The sequence below is a fragment of the Hylobates moloch genome, unplaced genomic scaffold (genome assembly GCF_009828535.3).
Source record: "Hylobates moloch isolate HMO894 unplaced genomic scaffold, HMol_V3 SCAFFOLD_21, whole genome shotgun sequence".
Taxonomy (NCBI): domain Eukaryota; kingdom Metazoa; phylum Chordata; class Mammalia; order Primates; family Hylobatidae; genus Hylobates; species Hylobates moloch.
In genome coordinates, this window is record NW_026652296.1 from 10877179 (window position 1) to 10897571 (window position 20393).

At 49.1% G+C, this 20393-nt stretch overlaps 1 protein-coding gene across 2 annotated transcripts; it reads left to right on the plus strand.

Moving 5' to 3' along the window:
- Positions 1 to 2: 2 nt before the first annotated feature.
- Positions 3 to 12069, plus strand: SPATA2 (spermatogenesis associated 2). 2 transcript variants are annotated; one of them, XM_032142564.2, is made up of 3 exons: positions 3 to 133; positions 6900 to 7337; positions 8645 to 12069. In XM_032142564.2, exons 2-3 carry the CDS (start codon positions 7002 to 7004, stop codon positions 9869 to 9871), a joined length of 1563 nt encoding a protein of 520 aa, XP_031998455.1. In that variant the 5' UTR covers positions 3 to 133; positions 6900 to 7001; the 3' UTR covers positions 9872 to 12069. The 2 variants fall into 2 exon arrangements, with proteins under 2 accessions (XP_031998455.1, XP_031998456.1); XM_032142565.2 differs by lacking the exon at positions 3 to 133 and adding an exon at positions 473 to 2009.
- Positions 12070 to 20393: the final 8324 nt, after the last annotated feature.

Consider the following 20393-nt stretch of genomic DNA (forward strand, 5'->3'; position numbering starts at 1 on the left):
GGCCCCCCGGTACTGGTCTCAGTACCCCTGCAGCCGGCCGGAGCAGCGAGAGCTCGGCGGGGCCCGGCTCCAGAGGCAGCCGCGCCTCCCGCTTGCTTCCCTCGGCCAGGCCGTCCTCGGCGGCAGTGTCAGGGTGAGTGACGGGCGGCCGCGGGCGGAAACTGCCTCCGGGGCTTCCCCAGGCGGAGGGGGCGCCAGACAGCCGCAGGGCTCGGCTGGCCCGGGAGCGGGGTCCCCTCACGGCAGGCAGGACTACAGGTGGGCCCGCTGTTTCGGCGCTCCCGGGACCCCCAGCCTATCCTCAGGATCCCCATTCTCCCGGGAGCTACCTCGCAAGCTCCTGGGACCCGCCGAGGGTGGCTCAGCGCCGCTCAAGAGGAACACCCCCTCTTCGGCGACTGGCCAAACAGGAGGACACCCCGATTTCGCCACGAGGCAGTTACTGCGCAGGGGTTCCCGGTTCAGGCTCTGGCGGCACACCTGGGTTTGTACTCACTGTGTGACCTTGGATAAGTCACTTCATCTTAAAAGCCTCAGTTGCCTATTTAAGTGTGATTGAACCAGGTTGCTAGGGCTGGAGTGGAGATGGAATGAGATCATGCAGGGCCTCTGGCATACAGCAGGCGTCCAATAAATGATAGTTCCTGTTACTTCATTCAATTCACGAACCCGTGGGGAGGGCCAGAATTTGAGACTGGGCTGTTTTTCACAACTGACGTGGCCCCCCGAGGCTGTAGGAATGACCGAGCTGGGACTTAGCAGCCGCCAGCTTCTGTCCCCTGTAGGGAGGGAAACAGCTTCCTTCAGAGCTTCTCCGAGAGAGGCAGCTGCCACTAGGGAAGCTTCTTTCAGCACCGCTGAGGTTATTTTCAGAGGTTTGGAAGGACTGTGTGAATTTCTTTGGAATCTAGTAGGAGTGTGGGGACCTTCTGGTGTTTCACAGCCAGTGGAAGGTGCCTTGGATGTTTCTCGGAGCCTCTTGCTTGGAACGAGTGCATTGGTGTGGGTGGGGAGGTGGAGGGGGTTGAACTGACTTCCCCGTCTCCTGTTTGGAGGCTGATGGAGCTAGACCAGGGATGTGTAAACCTGTGGACAGGGGCAGTGCACAGACCAAAATAGCTCTGCCTGTGCAGAGAGGGGGCGCCTTCAAATGCTGCTTGGGGAACATTTCTGCTTGAATGGGCCAGCTGAGGTAAAGCCAAGCTAATGCTTTGCTACTCGGAATCACTTCACTTCCATGCAGTGGGACTCTAAGCAGATACAGCTTTCCTCTTAGATGTTCAAAAAATAGCTAAAGAAGCCACTGCATCCCTGACTGTGCAGTATCTGTCTTTCTATTGACTTGCTTTTCAAGAGGGTACCTAGATTGTGGGTGCTGACTGGAGCCATTGACTCTGGGCACCTGCCTGTCTCTGTGTTCAGGATATTCACAGTGCTGTTTTTTTGTTTTTTGGGGTTTTTTTTTTTTTTCCACCAGACTGGCACGGCTTGGCGTTCCAATCCTTGGGTTGCTTGGAGAAATTAACAGCTTCTGTCGCTGGGCTGTCTCGGTCTCCTGTAACCACGATGTTTTTGCAGAGAGCGTATTTTGTTGTTCTTGCAGAGTGCTGGGAATGAATTGCTGGCTCTGTGCTCAGAAAAAACACCAGCTATGACCAGCTACAAGGCATCTTGTATTCTCAGAAAATGTTTTCAGTAGGGATGATGTCAGCTGCTTCATCACTGGCCGATGTCTCTGGCCAGCCTCTTTCCTTGGCCCTTGAGCTTACATCATATAGAGATTAGCTCTCCTAGCCCCATTCGGTGTGGGAAGATGGGAATTTTGCTACTACAGGAATTTTTGTAACTCAACTCTGCTGGCGCCGCCATAAGGCATTCTAACTTAGCCAAACACTTTCGAGTAGAGCTGTCCAGCAGATGCAGCAGGATGGCTTTGCAAGAGTTGGAGTTTTGGCGTTAGACCTAGGTTCAGAGCTCAGATCCACTTCTTCCTAGCCTTATGACTTAGGGTAAGTGAGTTGGCCTCTCCAAGCCTCAGTTTCCTCTTTAACCTTGGATCTATCCTGTGGATTTCTGTGGTTTTCACAGAGCAGTTAGCAGAGGGCTGCCACACAGTAATCCCTTGGTAAATGGTACTGATGTAACAATAAATGAGTGAGATAAATTGGAGAAAGCCAGGCATCAGGGCCTGCCAACAAGAGTTCAGATTCCAGCTCTGACCCTTTCAAACTCTGTTGGGCAGGTTGTTTTAATGGGGGAGCCTGTTTTCTTTATAGAGTTGTGAGGATTAAATGGGATGATTTAGGTAAAGTGGGAAGCCCAATGCTTAGCACATAGTAGAACCTCAGTAATTGTTAGTCTCTTTCTTTCCTTTCGTTATTGACTGATTGAGACAGGATCTTGCTCTGTCACCCAGGCCTGAGTGCAGTGGTGCCATCATAGCTCACTGCAGCCTCAAACTCCTGGGCTCAGTGGATCCCCCTACCTCAGACTCCCAAGTAGCTAAGACTACAGGTGCGTGTCACCACACCCACCTAATTTTTTTTTTTTTTTGTAGAGACGTAGTCTAACTATGTTGTCCAGGCTTGTCTTGCCCTTAATTATCTTTTAGCGTTTACCTTCTTCTGCCTTTTCCCTCAACTACTCAGGTTGGTTTGAGATTTGTTTTAGATCTTCCTGTCCTTGTTGTGAGGATTTTGAACATCAGCTGGGCTGTTTGGATCCCTTTCCTTTACTTATTGTTTTTCAGCAACAAACAAGGGTGTGGACTGTGGTGCGATTATAGAGCAGCAGACGCTGAGCCGAGCTTGAGACTGGCTGACTTTGTTAAAAAATCAGTCTCTTTGAGTTCAAGGCTGACTTCCTTGGAGAAAAATTACAGCAGTATTCGGAAGCTTAATGTCTCTTTGTTTGAATGGTTCTCAGACTACCAAAAAACAGACCCCGGGGCCAGAGGCATGATGGCAGCTTCTCTTAGATAAGTCAAGAATGGTAAACGCATGTGTGACTATCCTCTCCAGTGCTGCAATACGTTTATTTATGTAGAGATGGAGTTTTTGCTCTGTTGCCCAGGCTGGAGTGCAATGGCACGATCTCAGCTCACTGCAACCTCTCCGTCCTGGGTTGACGCCATTCTCCTGCCTCAGCCTCCTGAGTAGCTGGGATTACAGGTGTTCTCCCAGCTAATTTTTGTACTTTTAGTAGAGATGGGGTTTCGCTATGTTGGCCGGGCTAGTCTCAAACTCCCAATCTCAAGCGATCCACCCACCTTGGCCTCCCAGAATTGTAGGATTACAGGCGTGAGCCACCGTGCCTGGCCTACATTTTTATTTTTTAAGAGAATATACATTTTAAATTGTTTATTTTTTATGGACAGAACAGTATGAACATAGAGCACATACCTACTTTGATACTAGGTGGTATGCTCTTCCAGCTAGATTTGCAGGCAGGATGTATCTCCTTTATTGCTGTCCTCTACCTGCCCCACCCATCCAGCTCAGGCAGAGGGTGGGGGCTGCAGAAATGGTTGCTGGACGTGGGAACCGTGGGGTGGTGAGAGGAATACAGGTTCCAAGTCAGAAGGCCAGGCTTGGATTATCGGGTCCATCATCTGCTAACCTTGAGCTACTTGTCGTACCTCATGCCATCTTTCTGAGCCTGTTTCTTTGCTCTCCAGCTGATCTCCCAGGATTCTTGGGAGGTACCAATGAGAAACTAAAGTGGTGGCATCGTGAATGCTGACATCCTTTGCAGCATCCATTTCTCTTTTTTTCTTTTTCTTTCTTTTTTTTTTTTTTTTTTTTTAGAGATGGAGTCTCGCTCTGTCGCCCAGGCTGGAGTGCAATGGGGCGATCTCGGCTCACTGCAACCTCCGCCTCCTGGGTTCTAGCAGTTCTCCTGCCTCAGCCTCCCAAGTAGCTGTGATTACAGGTGCACGCTGCCACACCTGGCTAATTTTTTTTTTTTTAATTTCAGTAGAGACGGGGTTTCACCGTGTTGCCCAGGCTGGTCTCAAACTCCTGAACTCAGGCAATCCACCTGCCTCGGCCTCCCAAAGTGCTAAGATTACAGGCGTGAGCCACCGTGCCCGGCTGCATCATCCATTTCGCCTACTTTATCAAGCACAGGCAGGCTCTGTGTTAGGCATCGTGGTGAACAACACAGACATGGTCCTTGCCTTTATGGAGCTTACCAGGAGCTTACCAGCTTACCAGGGAGGGTGGGGGGTGGACAAAGAGAGGAAGCTAGTAAATGAATAAAGCTGATAGTTTCAGATTGTGGTTATCGTAGGAGAATGTGACAATGTGGAACTGGGAAGGTGAGATAGGGTGGTACCTCTAGGGGCTGATGTTTGAGCTGAGGCCTGAATGATAAGAATCTTCATGAGGCAGAATTTTATCCTAAGTGCATTTTGTTTTCTTTTGTAAAGACAGGGTATTGCTATGTTGCCCAGGCTGGTCTCGAACTCCTGGCCTTGAGCAATCCTCCTGCCTTGGCCTTCCAAAGTTCAGGGATTACAGGCGTGAGCCCCCGCACCTGGCCCGGCCCCTAAGTGGATGTGTTTGCCTCCTGTACTCCTCAGCCTTATTTGTCGCTGTAGCACTGGGCTCCCTCAGCAGTGCAGTGTGTTGGAGACAGTGGCCTGTGTCCCTAGTTTTGCTACACATCCCACCTCTCACCCCACCGTTAATACTCCCAGGAGTCTCCTCCTGGGGACAAAATCCATGGAGGAGCCAGACTCCTGGCTCATTGAGATGAGGATGATTTTGTTGACCTCCTGATAGTTGCTGGGCTCGTAGGACCTTCCTGGCTGAACACAGGTCTGCTAAAGGAGTCCCGCACATGCCAGGCCCAGTCCCGCTGCAGCTTCTCTCAGCCCCCCTTGCCATCTCCCACACTCAGCAGACATTTATGAAGCACACAGGTCACCTTACTGAGCATGATGGTCACGGTCCTGCACCTACAGAGCTTCTGGGCAGGAGCAGCAGGACCAGAGCATGTGAAAATGCACATCTACCACCCAATCAGAGATATTTGCCCCACTCAGAGAAGGCCTGGCCGCTTAGGGGTACAGCACCTTCAGACAACAGCAACGGCCATCGAGGACTTCCTGGAGCCAGCTCTCTGAGCAGCTTCATATCCCATCATGCATAATCCTCTTGCCAGCTCTGGACAGAGGCGCTATTATTAACCCCGTTTTATAGGAGAAAACTGACACCCAGGGAGGTGGAGCAATTTGCCCAAGTAACCTGGAGAAGCAGCCCTGGCCTCGCTCGCACGTGCCTGACCGTGGACCCCGTGTCCTTGACCCTGCGCGTGTTGTCTCCCCTGGCCCTGGCAGTGTCCCTCCATTAATCCGGATTCGCTCCCAGCATTGTGGTTACAAGAATATTGCTGGATCTGTGCCTGTTCTACTAACAAGTGGCTAAGCAGATGACAAGATTGTATAAAGCCTGTGTCCCAGCTCAGAACATTCTCTCCTCTCCCAACAGGGGGCTGCAAAGCGCTCTTGTGATAAAGGGGCTGCAGGCTGTCAAAGGCCGGTAACAGCACTCCAGGGGCCGGCAGCCACTGTGGCCTCTTTTGAAAATTGTAAACAAGACTGTATCCCTCTCCCCTTGCTATAAACTCTTCAGTGGCTTCACGCGGCTGTTTGTATAAAATACCGAATTCTGAATGTGCTGTTGCGGCCTTGGGGCTGAGGGTCCTGCTGATGCTGGCAGCTGCCTCTCCTCAAGCCCCTGCCCTCGCGGCCTCGGCCTCACTGGCTGCAGTTCTGTTCCTGTGCCAGGCTTCCTGCCTCAGGAAAGCAGGGTGTGCTGGGTAAGGGCATGGACTTTGGAGCCAGATTGCCTGGGTTCTGAGCTCAGCTTCTCTGCCTCCTAAGAGTTCTATAACCTTGGACAGTTTCTTTTTCTTAAAATTTTTTTTTGTATTTTTGTAGAGATGTGGTTTCACTGTGTTTCCCAGGCTGATCTCGAGCTCCTGGACTCAAGCCATCCTCCCGCCTCAGCCTCCCAAAGTTCAGGAATTACAGGTGTAAGCCACTGTGCCCGGCCTACCTTGAGCAGTTTCTAATGTCTGTGTCTCAGTTTGTACATGGGTCCACTAGGGCTGCCTGTAGCACCTCTCTCCTAGGATTGTTTAAGAAGAAAAAGTGAGGCTGGGTGTGGGGGCTCACACCTGTAATCCTGGCACTTTGGGAGGCCGAGGCTGGTGGATCACTTGAGGTAAGGAGTTCAAGACCAGCCTGGCCAACATGGTGAAACCCCATCTTGACTAAAAATACAAAAATTAACCAGGCAGGGTGGCAGGTGCCTGTAATCCCAGCTACTTGGGAGGCTGAGGCAGGAGAATCGCTTGAACCCGGGAGGCGGAGGTTGCAGTGAGCCGAGATCACACCACTGCACTCCAGCCTGGGCAACAGAGCAAGGCTCCGTCTCAAAAAAAAAAAAAAAAAGTAAGCGAGTTAGTGTGTGTGAAGCTCGTCACGTGTCTGGAGCCTCTGGTACTATTAGCTCAGGGCCTTCCTCTATTGCGACTCCTTCCTTGGCCTCTTGGCCTGGCAAACTCCTCATCCTTCAGGTCTGTTGCTGTCTCAAGAGGGCTTTCCTAAACTCCCCCTTCCCCAACGAAACCAGGACAGAAGCCCCTGCTGTACTCACCCAAACTTCTCTTTCAGGAATATTAATCGTATTTTTCATTTGTGAGCACAACAAAGTCAAGGTCCGTCTCTCTCTGGCCTCTGTTGTAACCCTGCTTGTAGTACGTGCTCCGTAATGTGCTGCTGGGGTCCAGTGTAGCCCAGGCCAGTTCTGCTGTTCATTTTGCCTCAGCAGCCTGAAGCCGAAGTGCGACCATATCGAGGAATGACATGCTTCTTGTTCCCCTCCTTCCAGAGCACTCCGCTGGTCCAGGCGGCAACATGTCCATGCTTTTAGCGATGTCCCTGCCTCTAATCCAGAAGCCATGGAGGAGATAAGGTAGCCCCCCTCGATCGGATGGGGAAGCCCAGTTCAATGGATACTAAATTCAAGGATGACTTATTTCGGAAGTACGTGCAGTTCCATGAGAGCAAAGTGGATACCACCACCAGCAGGCAGCGGCCTGGCAGCGATGAGTGCCTGCGGGTGGCAGCCTCAACCCTGCTCAGCCTGCACAAGGTGGATCCCTTTTATCGATTCCGGCTGATCCAGTTCTATGAGGTGGTGGAGAGCTCCTTGCGCTCGCTCAGCTCCTCCAGCCTGCGGGCTCTGCACGGCGCCTTCAGCATGCTAGAGACGGTGGGCATCAACCTCTTCCTCTACCCGTGGAAGAAGGAATTCAGAAGCATCAAGGTGAGGTCCTGGAGCAGCCTCCATACAGGCCCTCCTTCTCTCTTCCTGTCCCTGGCAGTCCCTCCTGAGAGGCTATGCCAGTCTGATCCCATCCGTCCTCTGCTCTCAGATCCTCCCGGGCTCCGAACCTTCCCCTGTCTCCAGCATCACCTCTGAACTGTTTCTGGCCCAGCTGCCACATCTTAAGCAGCGACTCTGGGAAGGCAGGGGCAGCCAGGTTATGCAGGGTCTCGTGGCCCAGGGCAAGGGTTGGATTTATTCTGAGTAGGCGGGGAAGGAGGCAGTGTGGGATCTGGCTTGCATCCGAAGAGGGTCATTCTGGCTGTGGTGTGGGAAGTAGGCTGTAGAGGGGCGGGGGTAGGTGGGAGGGATGGAGAGAGCAGTTAGGAAGCTTCTCAGCGGTCCCAGCAAGCTAAGGGGTGTTCTGGACTAAGTGGAAACAGTAGGGGAGGAGGGGGAATTGAGAGAGGGATCCTGAATCAGACCACGTGGGGGATGGCACAGGAGAGCTGTCATCTAGCCAGGCTTCTTCATTCTGCCATGGGAGGAGTGGTAATCAAGAGAGGGGATGGGACAGGAGAGCTGTCACCTGGCCAGGCCCTTCAGTCTGCCGTGTTACTCAGCGCCTCGTGGAAATGGCAGAGAGGAATGTTCTGATTGTCACCGCATTCTGCCTGTAATCTGGCCCCTTTATTCAGCCATGTTTGCCCAGGCTCCCTCTTCATATGGAGTAGAGTCTTCGTGCCCCACTAGGAAGTAAGAGGTTTTGCTCCCTGTTTTTAAGAAAGGAGCTGCTGCCGGGTGTGGTGGCTCACTCCTGTAATCCCAGCACGTTGGGAGGCTGAGGCGGGTGGATCACGAGGTCAGGAGTTTGAGACCAGCTTGACCAGCACGGTGAAACCCCGTCTCTGCTAAAAATACAAAAATTAGCTGGGCGTGGTGGCGGGCGTCTGTAATCCCAGCGACTCAGGAGGCTGAGGCAGGAGAATCACTTGAACCTGGGAGGCGGAGGTTGCGGTGAGCCAAGATCCCGACACTGCACTCCAGCTTGGGCGACAGAGCGAGACTCTATCTCAAAAAAAAAAAGGAGCTGCTGGGTCATTTCCTTGCACAACTCCTGAGTGCTTAGCAAGCCCCAGCCCCTGCCTCCTCTGCCTCCCACAGGGTGAGACTGTTGAGATCCTTCCCTGCCCTGCCCTCTCCCCGCCGCCCCACTTCAGAGCTGGATGTCCTTTGCTTTGACATAGTCTCTGTCTTGTGTCTCTGAGAGAAAATCCCACCTTTCTTTTCTACTCCCTCCCTTCTAGACCTACACGGGCCCTTTTGTTTATTATGTCAAGTCGACATTACTGGAAGAGGACATCCGAGCCATCCTGAGCTGCATGGGCTACGCACCTGAGCTAGGCACTGCGTACAGGCTCAGAGAGCTCGTGGAGACCCTCCAGGTGAAGATGGTCTCCTTTGAGCTCTTTCTGGCCAAAGTCGAGTGTGAGCAGATGCTAGAAATCCACTCACAAGTGAAGGACAAGGGCTACTCCGAGCTGGACATTGTGAGCGAGCGCAAGAGCAGTGCAGAGGACGTGCGCGGCTGCTCGGACGCCCTGCGGCGGCGGGCGGAGGGCCGGGAGCACCTGACGCCCTCCATGTCACGAGTGGCACTCCAGAAGTCGGCCAGCGAGCGGGCGGCCAAGGACTACTACAAGCCCCGTGTGACCAAGCCCTCGAGGTCAGTGGATGCCTATGACAGCTACTGGGAGAGCCGGAAGCCACCCCTGAAGGCCTCATTGAGTCTTCGGAAGGAGCCTGTGGCAGCGGATGTGGGGGACGACCTCAAGGATGAGATCATCCGCCCGTCCCCTTCGCTGCTGACCATGGGCAGCTCCCCCCACGGCAGCCCGGATGCGCTTCCACCCGCCTCCCCCAGCAACGGCCCGGGCCTGCTGCGCGGTACCTACTTCTCCACTCAGGATGACGTGGATCTGTATACAGACTCCGAACCCAGGGCCACCTACCGTCGGCAGGATGCTCTGCGGCCGGATGTGTGGCTGCTCAGAAACGATGCCCACGCCCTCTACCACAAGCGCTCGCCCCCTGCCAAAGAGTCCGCCCTCTCCAAGTGCCAAAGCTGTGGGCTGTCCTGCAGCTCCTCCCTCTGCCAGCGCTGTGACAGCCTGCTCACCTGTCCTCCAGCTTCCAAGCCCAGCGCCTTCCCCAGCAAGGCCTCCACTCATGATAGCCTGGCCCACGGGGCATCTCTGCGGGAGAAGTACCCAGGCCAGACTCAGGGCCTCGACCGCCTCCCGCACCTTCACTCCAAATCCAAGCCCTCCACCACGCCCACTTCCCGCTGTGGCTTCTGCAACCGCCCAGGCGCCACCAACACCTGCACCCAGTGTTCAAAAGTCTCATGTGACTCCTGCCTCAGTGCTTACCATTATGATCCCTGCTACAAAAAGAGTGAGCTGCACAAGTTCATGCCCAACAACCAGCTGAACTACAAGTCCACCCAGCTGTCCCATCTCGTGTACAGATAGACTGGCCTCGCCCCTTCCAGCTCCAAGGGCTACATCAACCGACCTTTCGGGTTTCACGGTGAAGAAGTACTAATGCATTGATCTCAGAGGCAGAGGCCTGCACTTGACCATGTAGGTGGCAGAGATCGTGGGCTGGCTGTGTCCACGTGCGAGTTCACTTAGCGACTCAGATGTTTCAACCAATGGCTGCTTTGTTGTCTGACAAGGGAGAAGGTGGCACTTCCGTTCAGATTCATTTTGCTAATCTCTCCACTCCCTGTTCAGTTGGTTTTTATTTTGGGGTTTGGTTTTGTTTTGTTGTTTTGTTTTTTCCTTTAAAGAGGATTTCTGTCTCTGGGACCCTCGCCGCACCTACCCCTCCCATTGCAAAGCCAACTTGGACTGGGAAGGGCCCTTCAGGTCACCAAACATCCACCTGGAGCGGCGAGCTAGAGGCCTGTTGGCTTGTGAAATGAGCCCTCCTGCCACACGGGGCCTCTCCCAAAGGCTCATCCCTTGGCCGCCCCCTTCCTAAACACAAGGATCCCCAGCTGGACTCCCCACCCCCTGGCTTTCCCACCTCTCCAGGTGTCAAAGGTGAACCGAGTCCAGTATTAGCTGAATGTGATTTCGTACACCACAGCTCAGTCAGCCCATGGCCTTCGTGAACTTTGCTCCAACACATTGATGTGTGGGCTTCCCACAGCAGGACTGACTTCCCCCTTTCTGTTGTTTGCACATGCCCCTCTTACTGTACTGTCAATAGATATTTTTGAGATTTATTTTTAAATAAATATTCAACTTGCTGTGTGTTTCAACGTGGTTAAAAAAAATGAATTATGTAGCTATTTATTAAATGCCCTGGGTTCTTTAGTCTTCCATGGGAGGGCCTCGCGCCCATTCGTGTTGTATCCTCCACTCACTACGGCCCAAGGGGAGAGGAGAGTTTGGGGCAGGGAAGAACAGACATGAAGCCTCCTTTTCTTGAGCTGGTGGAGAGCCACTGTCTTCCCTGCAGTAACTATCTATACACCTACCTCCAGTGTGCACTTAGGGGGTGAGCGCGGGCCTCGAGGTCTGTGTGCCTGCAGACTGCTAACCTAGTGACAATTCAGGGACCTCGCCTGTCGGACCTATAGCTTGCTGAGCAGGAACTTTGCACTTCACACTTCTTGAGTCTCGTTTCAGAAGGAAAATCATTTGGGATTCCTACTGCCCCTCCATCTCAATCCTCTTCGCTTCACCAGTTTCCAGGACTCATCTGCAACATTTGCAATCTTTTTGCACTAAAAGTGGGCAGGAGTCGGCATGTGCCCATCAGACAGACGGCTCCTCAGATGCTCAGCTAAGCCTAAGCGCTTCCAAGCCTGAAGTCCCCTTCAGTTCCTCATGTGAATTACCAACCCCTGGATTTTCCTTGTGGGGGGTAGAAGAGCAGGAGTGGGGCAAGAGTTTGAAAATAAAGCCGCTTCCTTGTGAACTAACAATATATTTTAGCCATAACTGTTTGTGATGTACACAATGTTAAGGGATTTATATGCAGTGGGTTTTTCTGGGAGAAAGTTATTCAGCTCTTGAGCAAGTTTAAGTCTGGCTGAATCCTGAGGCCACTGTGAATTTGCTGATGTTCTTCCAACTCAGTTGAGTGATTTTAAGGTTTTCCAAATCTTCTATGGCTCTCTTTTTAATATATATATATATATATATATATCTGGTAGATCACATGTAGATGTACAGTGTGTATATTAAGCTGAATTTCAACCAACTTTATTACTAAGACCAGCTTAGCGGGGCGTTCATCTTTGATGTTCTTCCTTTTCACATTTCAGAATCGGCAATGCCTGGCCCACTCCTGAGAGCTCTAGTTTTCTAGTTTTCCATTTCCAGATTGCGCCAGCATTACAGTAACTAACTCTTTTTAACCAACCGTGATGCCACGTAACTTACCCTATGGACAAAAGCAGGAATGACTAATACATCCTAAGAGGGAAAGTCCAGTGTACTTGTCATGACGGACGCACTGTGGTCACAGACTAGAATACGAAATACTACAGCCCTGCTCCCTGGTGTGCATCTTACTGGATGAGGTTGCTGTGATTGAGATAGTTAAATACATGCTAATTTGAAAATGCAGATGTTTTGCATTTGATTTCTACCAAGAGTTGAAATGTTGAGAGATGATTAAAAATAATAATAATAAAGTGTCTTCCATTGTTAAATGAAGTGTTTGGGGTTTTATGTCCCCTGGCCCCGCTTCTTTGAAGTTTGGTTACTTGGGAGTTTATTTTTCCTCAAGCTGCATTTAGTTTTTTAATGACAAGACTTAAATTTTCTCTTCCACGAAACTGACAAATAGCATTTGAGTGCTATAACTGCGAGCCTAGCACTTTTTATTTTTTTAATTTTTTGTAAAAAAATTTTTTTTTTTTTTTTGAGACGGAGTCTCGCTCTGTCGCCCAGGCTGGAGCACAGTGGCGCTATGTCAGCTCACTGCAAGCTCTGCCTCTCAGGTTCACGCTGTTCTCCTGCCTCAGCCTCCCAAGTAGCTGGGACTACCGCGCCTGGCTAATTTTTCGTTATTTTTAGTAGAGACGGGGTTTCACCATGTTAGCCAGGATGGTCTCGATCTCCTGACCTTGTGATCTACCCACCTCGGCCTCCCAAAGTGCTGGAATTATAGGTGTGATCCACTGCGCCCGGCTGTTTTTTTTAATTTAAGACAGGGGCTCTGTTACTTCCCAGTCTGGAGTACAGTTGTGTGATCATGGCTAGCTGTAGCCTGGACCTCTTGGACTTGCATGATCCTCCCACCTCAGCCTCCTACGTAGCTACAGGTGGGCACCACTATGTCTGGCTTATTTTAATCTTTTGTAGAGGTGGGGTCTCACTATATTGCCCAGGCTGGTCTCAATCTCCTAGGCTCAAGTGATCCTCCCGCCAGGCATTTGTATCCTGAGACTATGTGCATGATCTTGTTTGCTAGCTTCAGTCATCCTATTAAATAGGCACTATTACGATCTCCATCTTACATATGGGGAAATGGCGGTACACAGAGTTCAGATGTTTCCCAAGGAGGGGTGTGCATCATCCAGGAGAAATGCTTGATAGTAGAGACAAGGAGGCATTAATAACATTGGAAGATGTTTTTTAAAAGTTAATTCCATTTGAATTTTTTTCCATCCATTTAACTGTCTCGAGGAGGGAGTCAGTTCGATGCTACCTTGTCTTTAACAGAGAAACCTGGCGTCAGACACAGCCTGTGGCAGGCTCTTAGCCAGGTTTTGTTACCTTCCTTCTAGGGCAGGCCATATTACTTTTCCATCATAACAGTGATAGGTTTACTTTAAAAATCAATTTAAGGGCCGGGTGCGATGGCTCACGCCTGTAATCCCAGCACTTTGGGAGGCTGAGGCGGGAGGATCACCTGAGGTTAGGAGGTTGACTAGCCTGGCTGACATGGTGAAACCCCGTCTCTACTAAAAATGCAAAAATTAGCTGGGCATAGTGGCGGGTGCCTGTAATCCCAGCTACTCAGGAAGCTGAGGCAGGAGAATCGCCTCAACCCGAAAGACGGAGGTTATAATGAGCCAAGATTGTGCCATTGCACTCCAGCCTGGGTGACAAGAGTGAAACTCCATCTCGGAAAAAAAACAACAAAAAACAAGGTGTTTTTTTCTTAAGTGAGGATTGACTTAAAAGCAAAATACATGGCAGAAATCTTAAGGCAGCAGCAGCAGCAGGCCTGTGCCCACCCACTGACCACACTGCTGTGTGGGCTCCCACCAGGCAGCTCAGCTGTCAGGGCAGACACTGAACAGGTTTCTCCATTTCATTTGCTGGCTGAACAAATACCCAGGCCTTGGGCCAAAGCCAGGCTCAGGTGCTGGATTGCTTTGAGCTATAGCATAGGAAACGGCATTGCCACCCTGGCTGTCGGGGGTAGCAGTTTCCTGGAGACGCACACTTACCCTGGGAGAGCTAAGGAAGCCAGGCGCTCGCTCAGCATCCAAAAGGGAGCAGAGACGTCAGAGCAGATTGCTTCATGTACATTACATGTACATGTAAATGACAAACATATTTAAACCTCATTGGGCCCACCAGCTGGACAGCATTAGCTCTGCTGGCCAATCTTTGGCACCTAGGATGCTAGATTACCAATCTCAGGGATGAGAGCTGTGGCAGACACCAAATCGTACCCGTCTCCATCCCCTTCCCCCTTGGTAGTAGAAGCCCTGGTTTTCAAATCTGTGGCCACCTACAATAAAGATTCCCTTCCCTAGCCTTTCCTGCAGCCACGTGTGGTCAGATGACTGGTGCCTGGATGGAGAGGTGCTTTGTGTGGTGTCTGGGCATGGCCTTCAAGGAAGGGTGCTTGCCCTTCCCACCCGGCCCTTCTTCCTGGCTGTAATGGCTGTGATGGCTGGAGATGGAGCTGCTCTATGAAGCTGAGGGGGCCAAGCGAGGAAAGGGTGGGCAGCAGCTACAGCAGCTGGTCCTGATGCTCTGGAAGCTGCCCCCATGGCCTGCCCGTGCTGCCTGCCTCTGGGTCTGTTATATGAAAAATAAACTGTTACCTCACTTAAGCCACTTTCCCCCCAATTTGTCTATTTTTTTTTTTTTTTTTTTTTTTGAGATGGAGTCTCACTCTGTCACCCATGCTGGAGTGCAGTGGCGCAATCTCGGCTCACTGCAAGCTCTGCTTCCCGGGTTCACACCATTCTCCTGACTCAGCCTCCTGAGTAGCTGGGACTACAGGCGCCCGCCACCACGCCCGGCTAATTTTTTGTATTTTTAGTAGAGACGGGGTTTCACCGTGTTAGCTGACTCAGCCTCCTGAGTAGCTGGGACTACAGGCGCCCACCACCACGCCCGGCTAATTTTTTGTATTTTTAGTAGAGACGGGGTTTCACCGTGTTAGCCAGGATGGTCTCGATCTCCTGACCTCGTGATCTACCCGCCTCGGCCTCCCAAAGTGCTGGGATTACAGGTGTGAGCCACCGCGCCCGGCCTGATTTGTCTATTTTTAAAACCTTTTTGTTTACAAAAGACGTGAAGCCTAATCTGGGCAACATAGTGAGACCCCATTAAAAAAATTAGCTGGGATGGTGGCACATGCCTTCGGTCCCCAGCTACTTGGGAGGCTAAGGTGGGAGGATCACTTGAGCCCAGATGTTCCAGGCTTCACTGAGCTGTGATGGCACCACTGCAGTCCAGCCTGGGCAGCAGAGTGAGACTCTGTCTCAAAAAAATAAAAAATAAAAAAATAAAAAAAGCAAAAAGTGATACTAGTATAATGAATCCCAGCTTCAGCAACTGAACAGTTAGTTACCAACTTGTGGCCAATCTGGTTTTGTCTCTACCCTGGCCATCCACTTTCCTGCTCCCAAACCCTTCTGAAGCAAATTCTAGACATCTGTCTCATTTGTGAATTTTTTCAGTGTTTATCTAAAAGACGAGGGCTTTTAAAACATGATACCTGCTACGGACTGCATATGTCCCCCCCAAGAAAAAACAAACGTTGAAACCTAGTCCCCCCAGTGTGCTGGTATTAGGAGGGCACTTTAGGAGGTGATTAGGTCATGTGGGTGGGGCCTTCGTGAATGAGATGGGTGCCCTTACAAGGGGCTGAAGAGAATGGAGTTCTCCCAGCACAGGAAGAACCAGTGAGCTGACTGTCTGTGAACCAGGAATTGGGCCCTTGCCAGACACTAAATCTACCAGTGCCTTAATCTTGGACTTCTTAGCCTCCAGAACTAAGAGAAATAAATTTTTGTTGTATAAAAGCTACCCAGTCTGTGGTATTTTGCAGCCTGAACAGGCTGAGACAGTATTACCATCACATTAACTTTTTTCTTGCGACGTGTTTGTTGAGGAAACTGGATTATTTGTCCTTTAGAGTTTGCCAGAGCCTAAATGTTTATTTCAGCCTGCTTGTTGTTTTAGCACTGGGAGTAGTTGTTCTCTCTGTTTATCTCCAATTTCCTACTGTTTATTTGCACATATTGTGCAAAAGTAGAAAAATAAATACTTCTTATGGGTATGATTCAAGGCTGCAGCTTCATAAACGAGGGATGAGTGGAAATCACTTAAGGCAGGGATGAGCTTAAGGGATGAGAGTAGGTCCAGGTTTTCAGACATGCGAATCTCCACTGGTAACACATTTCAGGTCCTATGTGAGGAGGAGGAGGCGGTTCAAGTGGAACTGCAGGACTATACGGCGTTCTATTTTTAATGTTTTGAGGAGTCTCCATACTGTTTCCATAGCAGCTGTACCCATTTTATCATTTTTATTTATATTTTAATTAATTTTCTTATTGTACCCCTGAACTTAATATATATATATTTTTGAGATAGAGTCTGACTCCGATTACCCAGGCTAAAATACAGTTGGCATGATCTTAGCTCACTGCAGCCTCGACCTCCCAGGCTCAGGTGATCCTCCCACCTCAGTCTCCGGAGTAGCTGGGATGACAGAGGCACGCCACCATGCCCGGCTAATTTTTTTGTATTTTTAGTAGAGACGGGGTTTCATCATATTGCACAGGCTGGTCTCAAACTCCTGGACTCAAGCGATCCACCTGCCTCGGCCTCCCAAAGTGCTGGGATTACAAGCATGAGCCACCACGCCTGGCCAGCGGTACCATTTTATATTCCCACCCACAGTACAAGAATCCCCATTTCTCCACGTCTTTGCTAACACTTGTTATTTTCTGAGGTTTGTTTGTTTTTATAGCAGCCTTCCTAATGGAATGAGATGATATCTTATTGTTTTGATTCATATTTCTCTAATGATTAGTGATGTTGAGCATCTTTTCATATGCTTTTTGGCATATATATCTTCTTTGGAGAAATGTCTATTCAAGTCTTTTGCTCACTTTTAATTTTTGTCATTTTAAAAACAGAGACAGGATCTCTCTATGTTGCCCAGGCTTGTCTCAAACTCCTGGGCTCAAATTATCTCCTATCTTGGTCTCCTAAAGTGCTGGGACTACAGGCATGAGCCACTGTGCCCAGCCCTTTGCCCACTTTTTAATTGGGCAAATTTTTTGTTTTTTATTTGCAGTTCTTTATGTAGTCTGGATATTGATCCCTTATCAGATACATGATTTGCAAATATTTTCTCCCATTCCATAGGTTATCTTTTTCATACTGTTATTTCTTTTGATGTGCAAAAGTTTAAAAGTTTGATGTAGTCGGCTGGGCGTGATGGCTCACACCTGTAATCTTAGCACTTTGGGAGGCTGAGGCGGGCAGATCACCTGAGGTCAGGAGTTTGAGGCCAGCCTGGCCAACATGGTGAAACCCCATCTCTACTAAAAATACAAAAATTAGCCGGGTGTGGTGGCGCATGCCTGTAATCCCAGCTACTCAGGAGGCTGAGGCAGGAGAATCGCTTGAACCCAGAAGGCAAAGACTGCAGTGAGCCAAGATTGCGCCAGTGCATTCCAGCCTGGATAACAAAGCGAGACTCTGTCTCAAAAAAAAAAAAAAAAAAGTTTGATGTAATCCCATTTGTCTATTTTTGCTTTTACTGCCTATGCTTTTGGTATAATATCTAAGAAATCATTGCCAAATTCAATGTCATGAAGTTTCCCCTTGTCTTTATAGTTTTGGGTCATACATTTAGGTTTTTTATCTATTTTGAGGTGATTTTTGTATACAGAATAAGGTAGGGGTCTAACTTCATTCTTTTCCTTATGAATGTCCAGTTTTCCCAACACTATCTGGTGAAGAGACAGTCCTTTCCCCATTGAGTGGTTTTGGTACTCTTGTTGAACATCATTTGACCATATATGTGAGGGTTTATTTTTGGACTCTCTATTCCATTCCATTGGTCTATGAGTGTATACCTGTTTTCATGCCAGTACCATACTAGTTTGATTACTGTAGCTCTGTAATATACTTTGAAATCATGAAGTGTAATGCCTCCACCTTTGTTCTTTTTTAAGATTGTTTTGGCTATTCAGGGTCCCTTGAGATCCCATATGAATTTTAGGATGGTTTTTTCTATTTCTGTAAAAAATGCCATTTATAGGGATTGCATTGAATCTGTAGATCCACTTTGGGCAGTATAGATTTTTTTGTTGTTGTTTTTTTGAGACAGGTTCTCACTCTATCACCCAGGCTGGAGTGCAGTGGTGCAGTCATGGCTCATTGCAGCCTTGAACTCTTGGCTCAAGAGATCCTCCCACCTCAACCTCCCAAGTAACTGGCACCACAGGCATGTGCCACGCATGGCTAATTCTTAAATTTTTTTTGTAGAAACAGGGTTTCACTGTGTTGCCCAGGCTGGTCTTGAATTCTGGCCTCAAGTGATTTGGGAGGCCTTGGCCTCCCAAAGTGCTGGGATTACAGGCGTGAGACACCATGCCTGGCCCTATTTGTGTCTTTTAAAATTTCTTTCAGCAAGTTTTATAGTGTTCAGTGTACAAGTCTTTCTTGCTGCTTGGTTAAATTTATTCCTATTTAATTCTTTTTGATGCTATTATAAATGGGATTTTTTCTTAATTTCCTTTTCTGATTGTCCACTGTTTATAGAAATGCAGCTGACTTGGGTGTATTGACTTTGTATCCTGCAACTTTGCTGAATTTATTTATTAGTTTGAACAGTTTTTTTTCTTGTGGAATCTTCAGGGTTGTCCACATATAAGATCATGTCATCCATGAGATAATTTTAACTTCTTCCTTACCAACCGGGGTATCTTTTCTTTGGTTTTCTTGCTTAATTGCTCTGGCTAGAACTTCCAGTACTACGTCGAATTGAAGTGGTGAATGCAGACATCCTTGCCTTGTTCCTGATCTTAGAGGATAAGCTTCCAGTCATTCACCATTAAGTATACTGTCAGCTGTTATCCTAGATGGCCTGTATTGTGTTGTGGTAGTTTCCCTCTATTCCTAGCTGGTTGAGTGTTTTGATCGTGAAAGGGTGTTGAATGTGTGCATGTATTGCATGGTAGTTGGCTGTTGGGGTTTGCTTGGATTTGGGTCTGATCTCTGTGGTAAGAATACTTGATGCGTATTCGCTCATCAGGAGGCATATTATGTCGAGTTCTCTCCCTTTGGGGAATTAGCAGCTATTAAGGCTGTTACTTCCCACTTAGATCCATTATTTCACTGGAAGTTACAAAATAGAGATATTCCAACTCAATGATTTCTTCTTTGTTTCGCAGCTGGAATACTTCTATAAAAGGAAACCTCCCTGTGATGGTGGTTATGCGAATCTACACGATATAAAATTGCGTAGAACTAAACACACACACACGAGTGCCTGTAAAACTAATGAAGTTGGAACAATATCTGTGGACTGTGGCAATGCCAGTTTCTTGGTTGTGAAACTATTCTGTAGTTGTGCAAGATGTTACCACTGGGGATAACGGGGGAAAGAGTACATCGGACCTTTCTGTACTATTTTTTTTTCAACTTCTTGAAAATCTATGATTTTTTTTTTCTTGAGACGGGATCTCATTCTGTCACCCAGGCTACAGTGCAGTGGCACGATCACAGCTCACTTTAGCCTTGACCTCCTGGGTTCAGGTGGTCCTCCTGCCTCAGCCTTCTGAGTAACTGGGACCACAGGTGTACACCAACATGCTGGCTAGTTTTTTTTAAATTATATATAGAGAGACAGGGTCTCCCTATGTTGCCCAGGCTGGTCTCAAACTCCTGGGCTCAAGCAGTCTTCCCACCTTGGCCTCCCAAAGTGTTGGGATTGCAGGTGTGAGCCACCACACCTGGCCTTATTCTTCTGTTTTTTTCCCCAACCTTTAAAAAATGTTAAAACCATTTTTAGCTCTTAGGTAGTACAGACACAGGAGGCAGGCTGGATTTGGGCCACAGGCAGTAATTTGCCAATCTTTGCCCCAGCGCTAGGAGAGGGATCGTGGGTAGAAGGGCCGCAGGCCTCTCCATGGTGACTGCATCAGTTTGGACCCTCACCTGTTTCCCTAGGGGCCTTCAAGTCACTCCATCTAATGCACTGCCCCTCTAGTTCTGGTCAAAGAACATGTGTGTTCCTTATTATTGAATTAATAAATATTCTTTATGAGAGAAATAGAAAATATATGCAAACAGCGAGATTTTAAAAGTTACCTATAGTCGGCCAGATGCGGTGGCTCATGCTTATAATCCCAGCACTTTGGGAGGCCGAGGTAGGTGGATCACTTGAGGTCAGGAGTTTAAGACCAGCCTGAACAACATGGTGAAACTCCATCTCTACTGAAAATACAAAATTAGCCAGGCGTGGTGGCAGGGGCCCGTAGTCCCAGCTACTTGGGAGGCTGAGGCAGGAGAATCTCTTGAACCCGGGAGGTGGAGGTTGCAGTGAGCCAAGATCGTGCCACTGCACTCTAGCCTGGGCAACAAGAGCGAAACTCCATCTCAGAAAAAAAAAAGTTACCTATAATCCTTCCACTTGGAGAGAACCAAAGTTAAGTTAAAACTCTATGTCTATCCTTTAAGATTTTTTTCCTATATACACATACCGCTAATTTAATTTATAGAGGCACCATCTATTGACATGGTTCTGAAATCTCCTTTTCTCAGT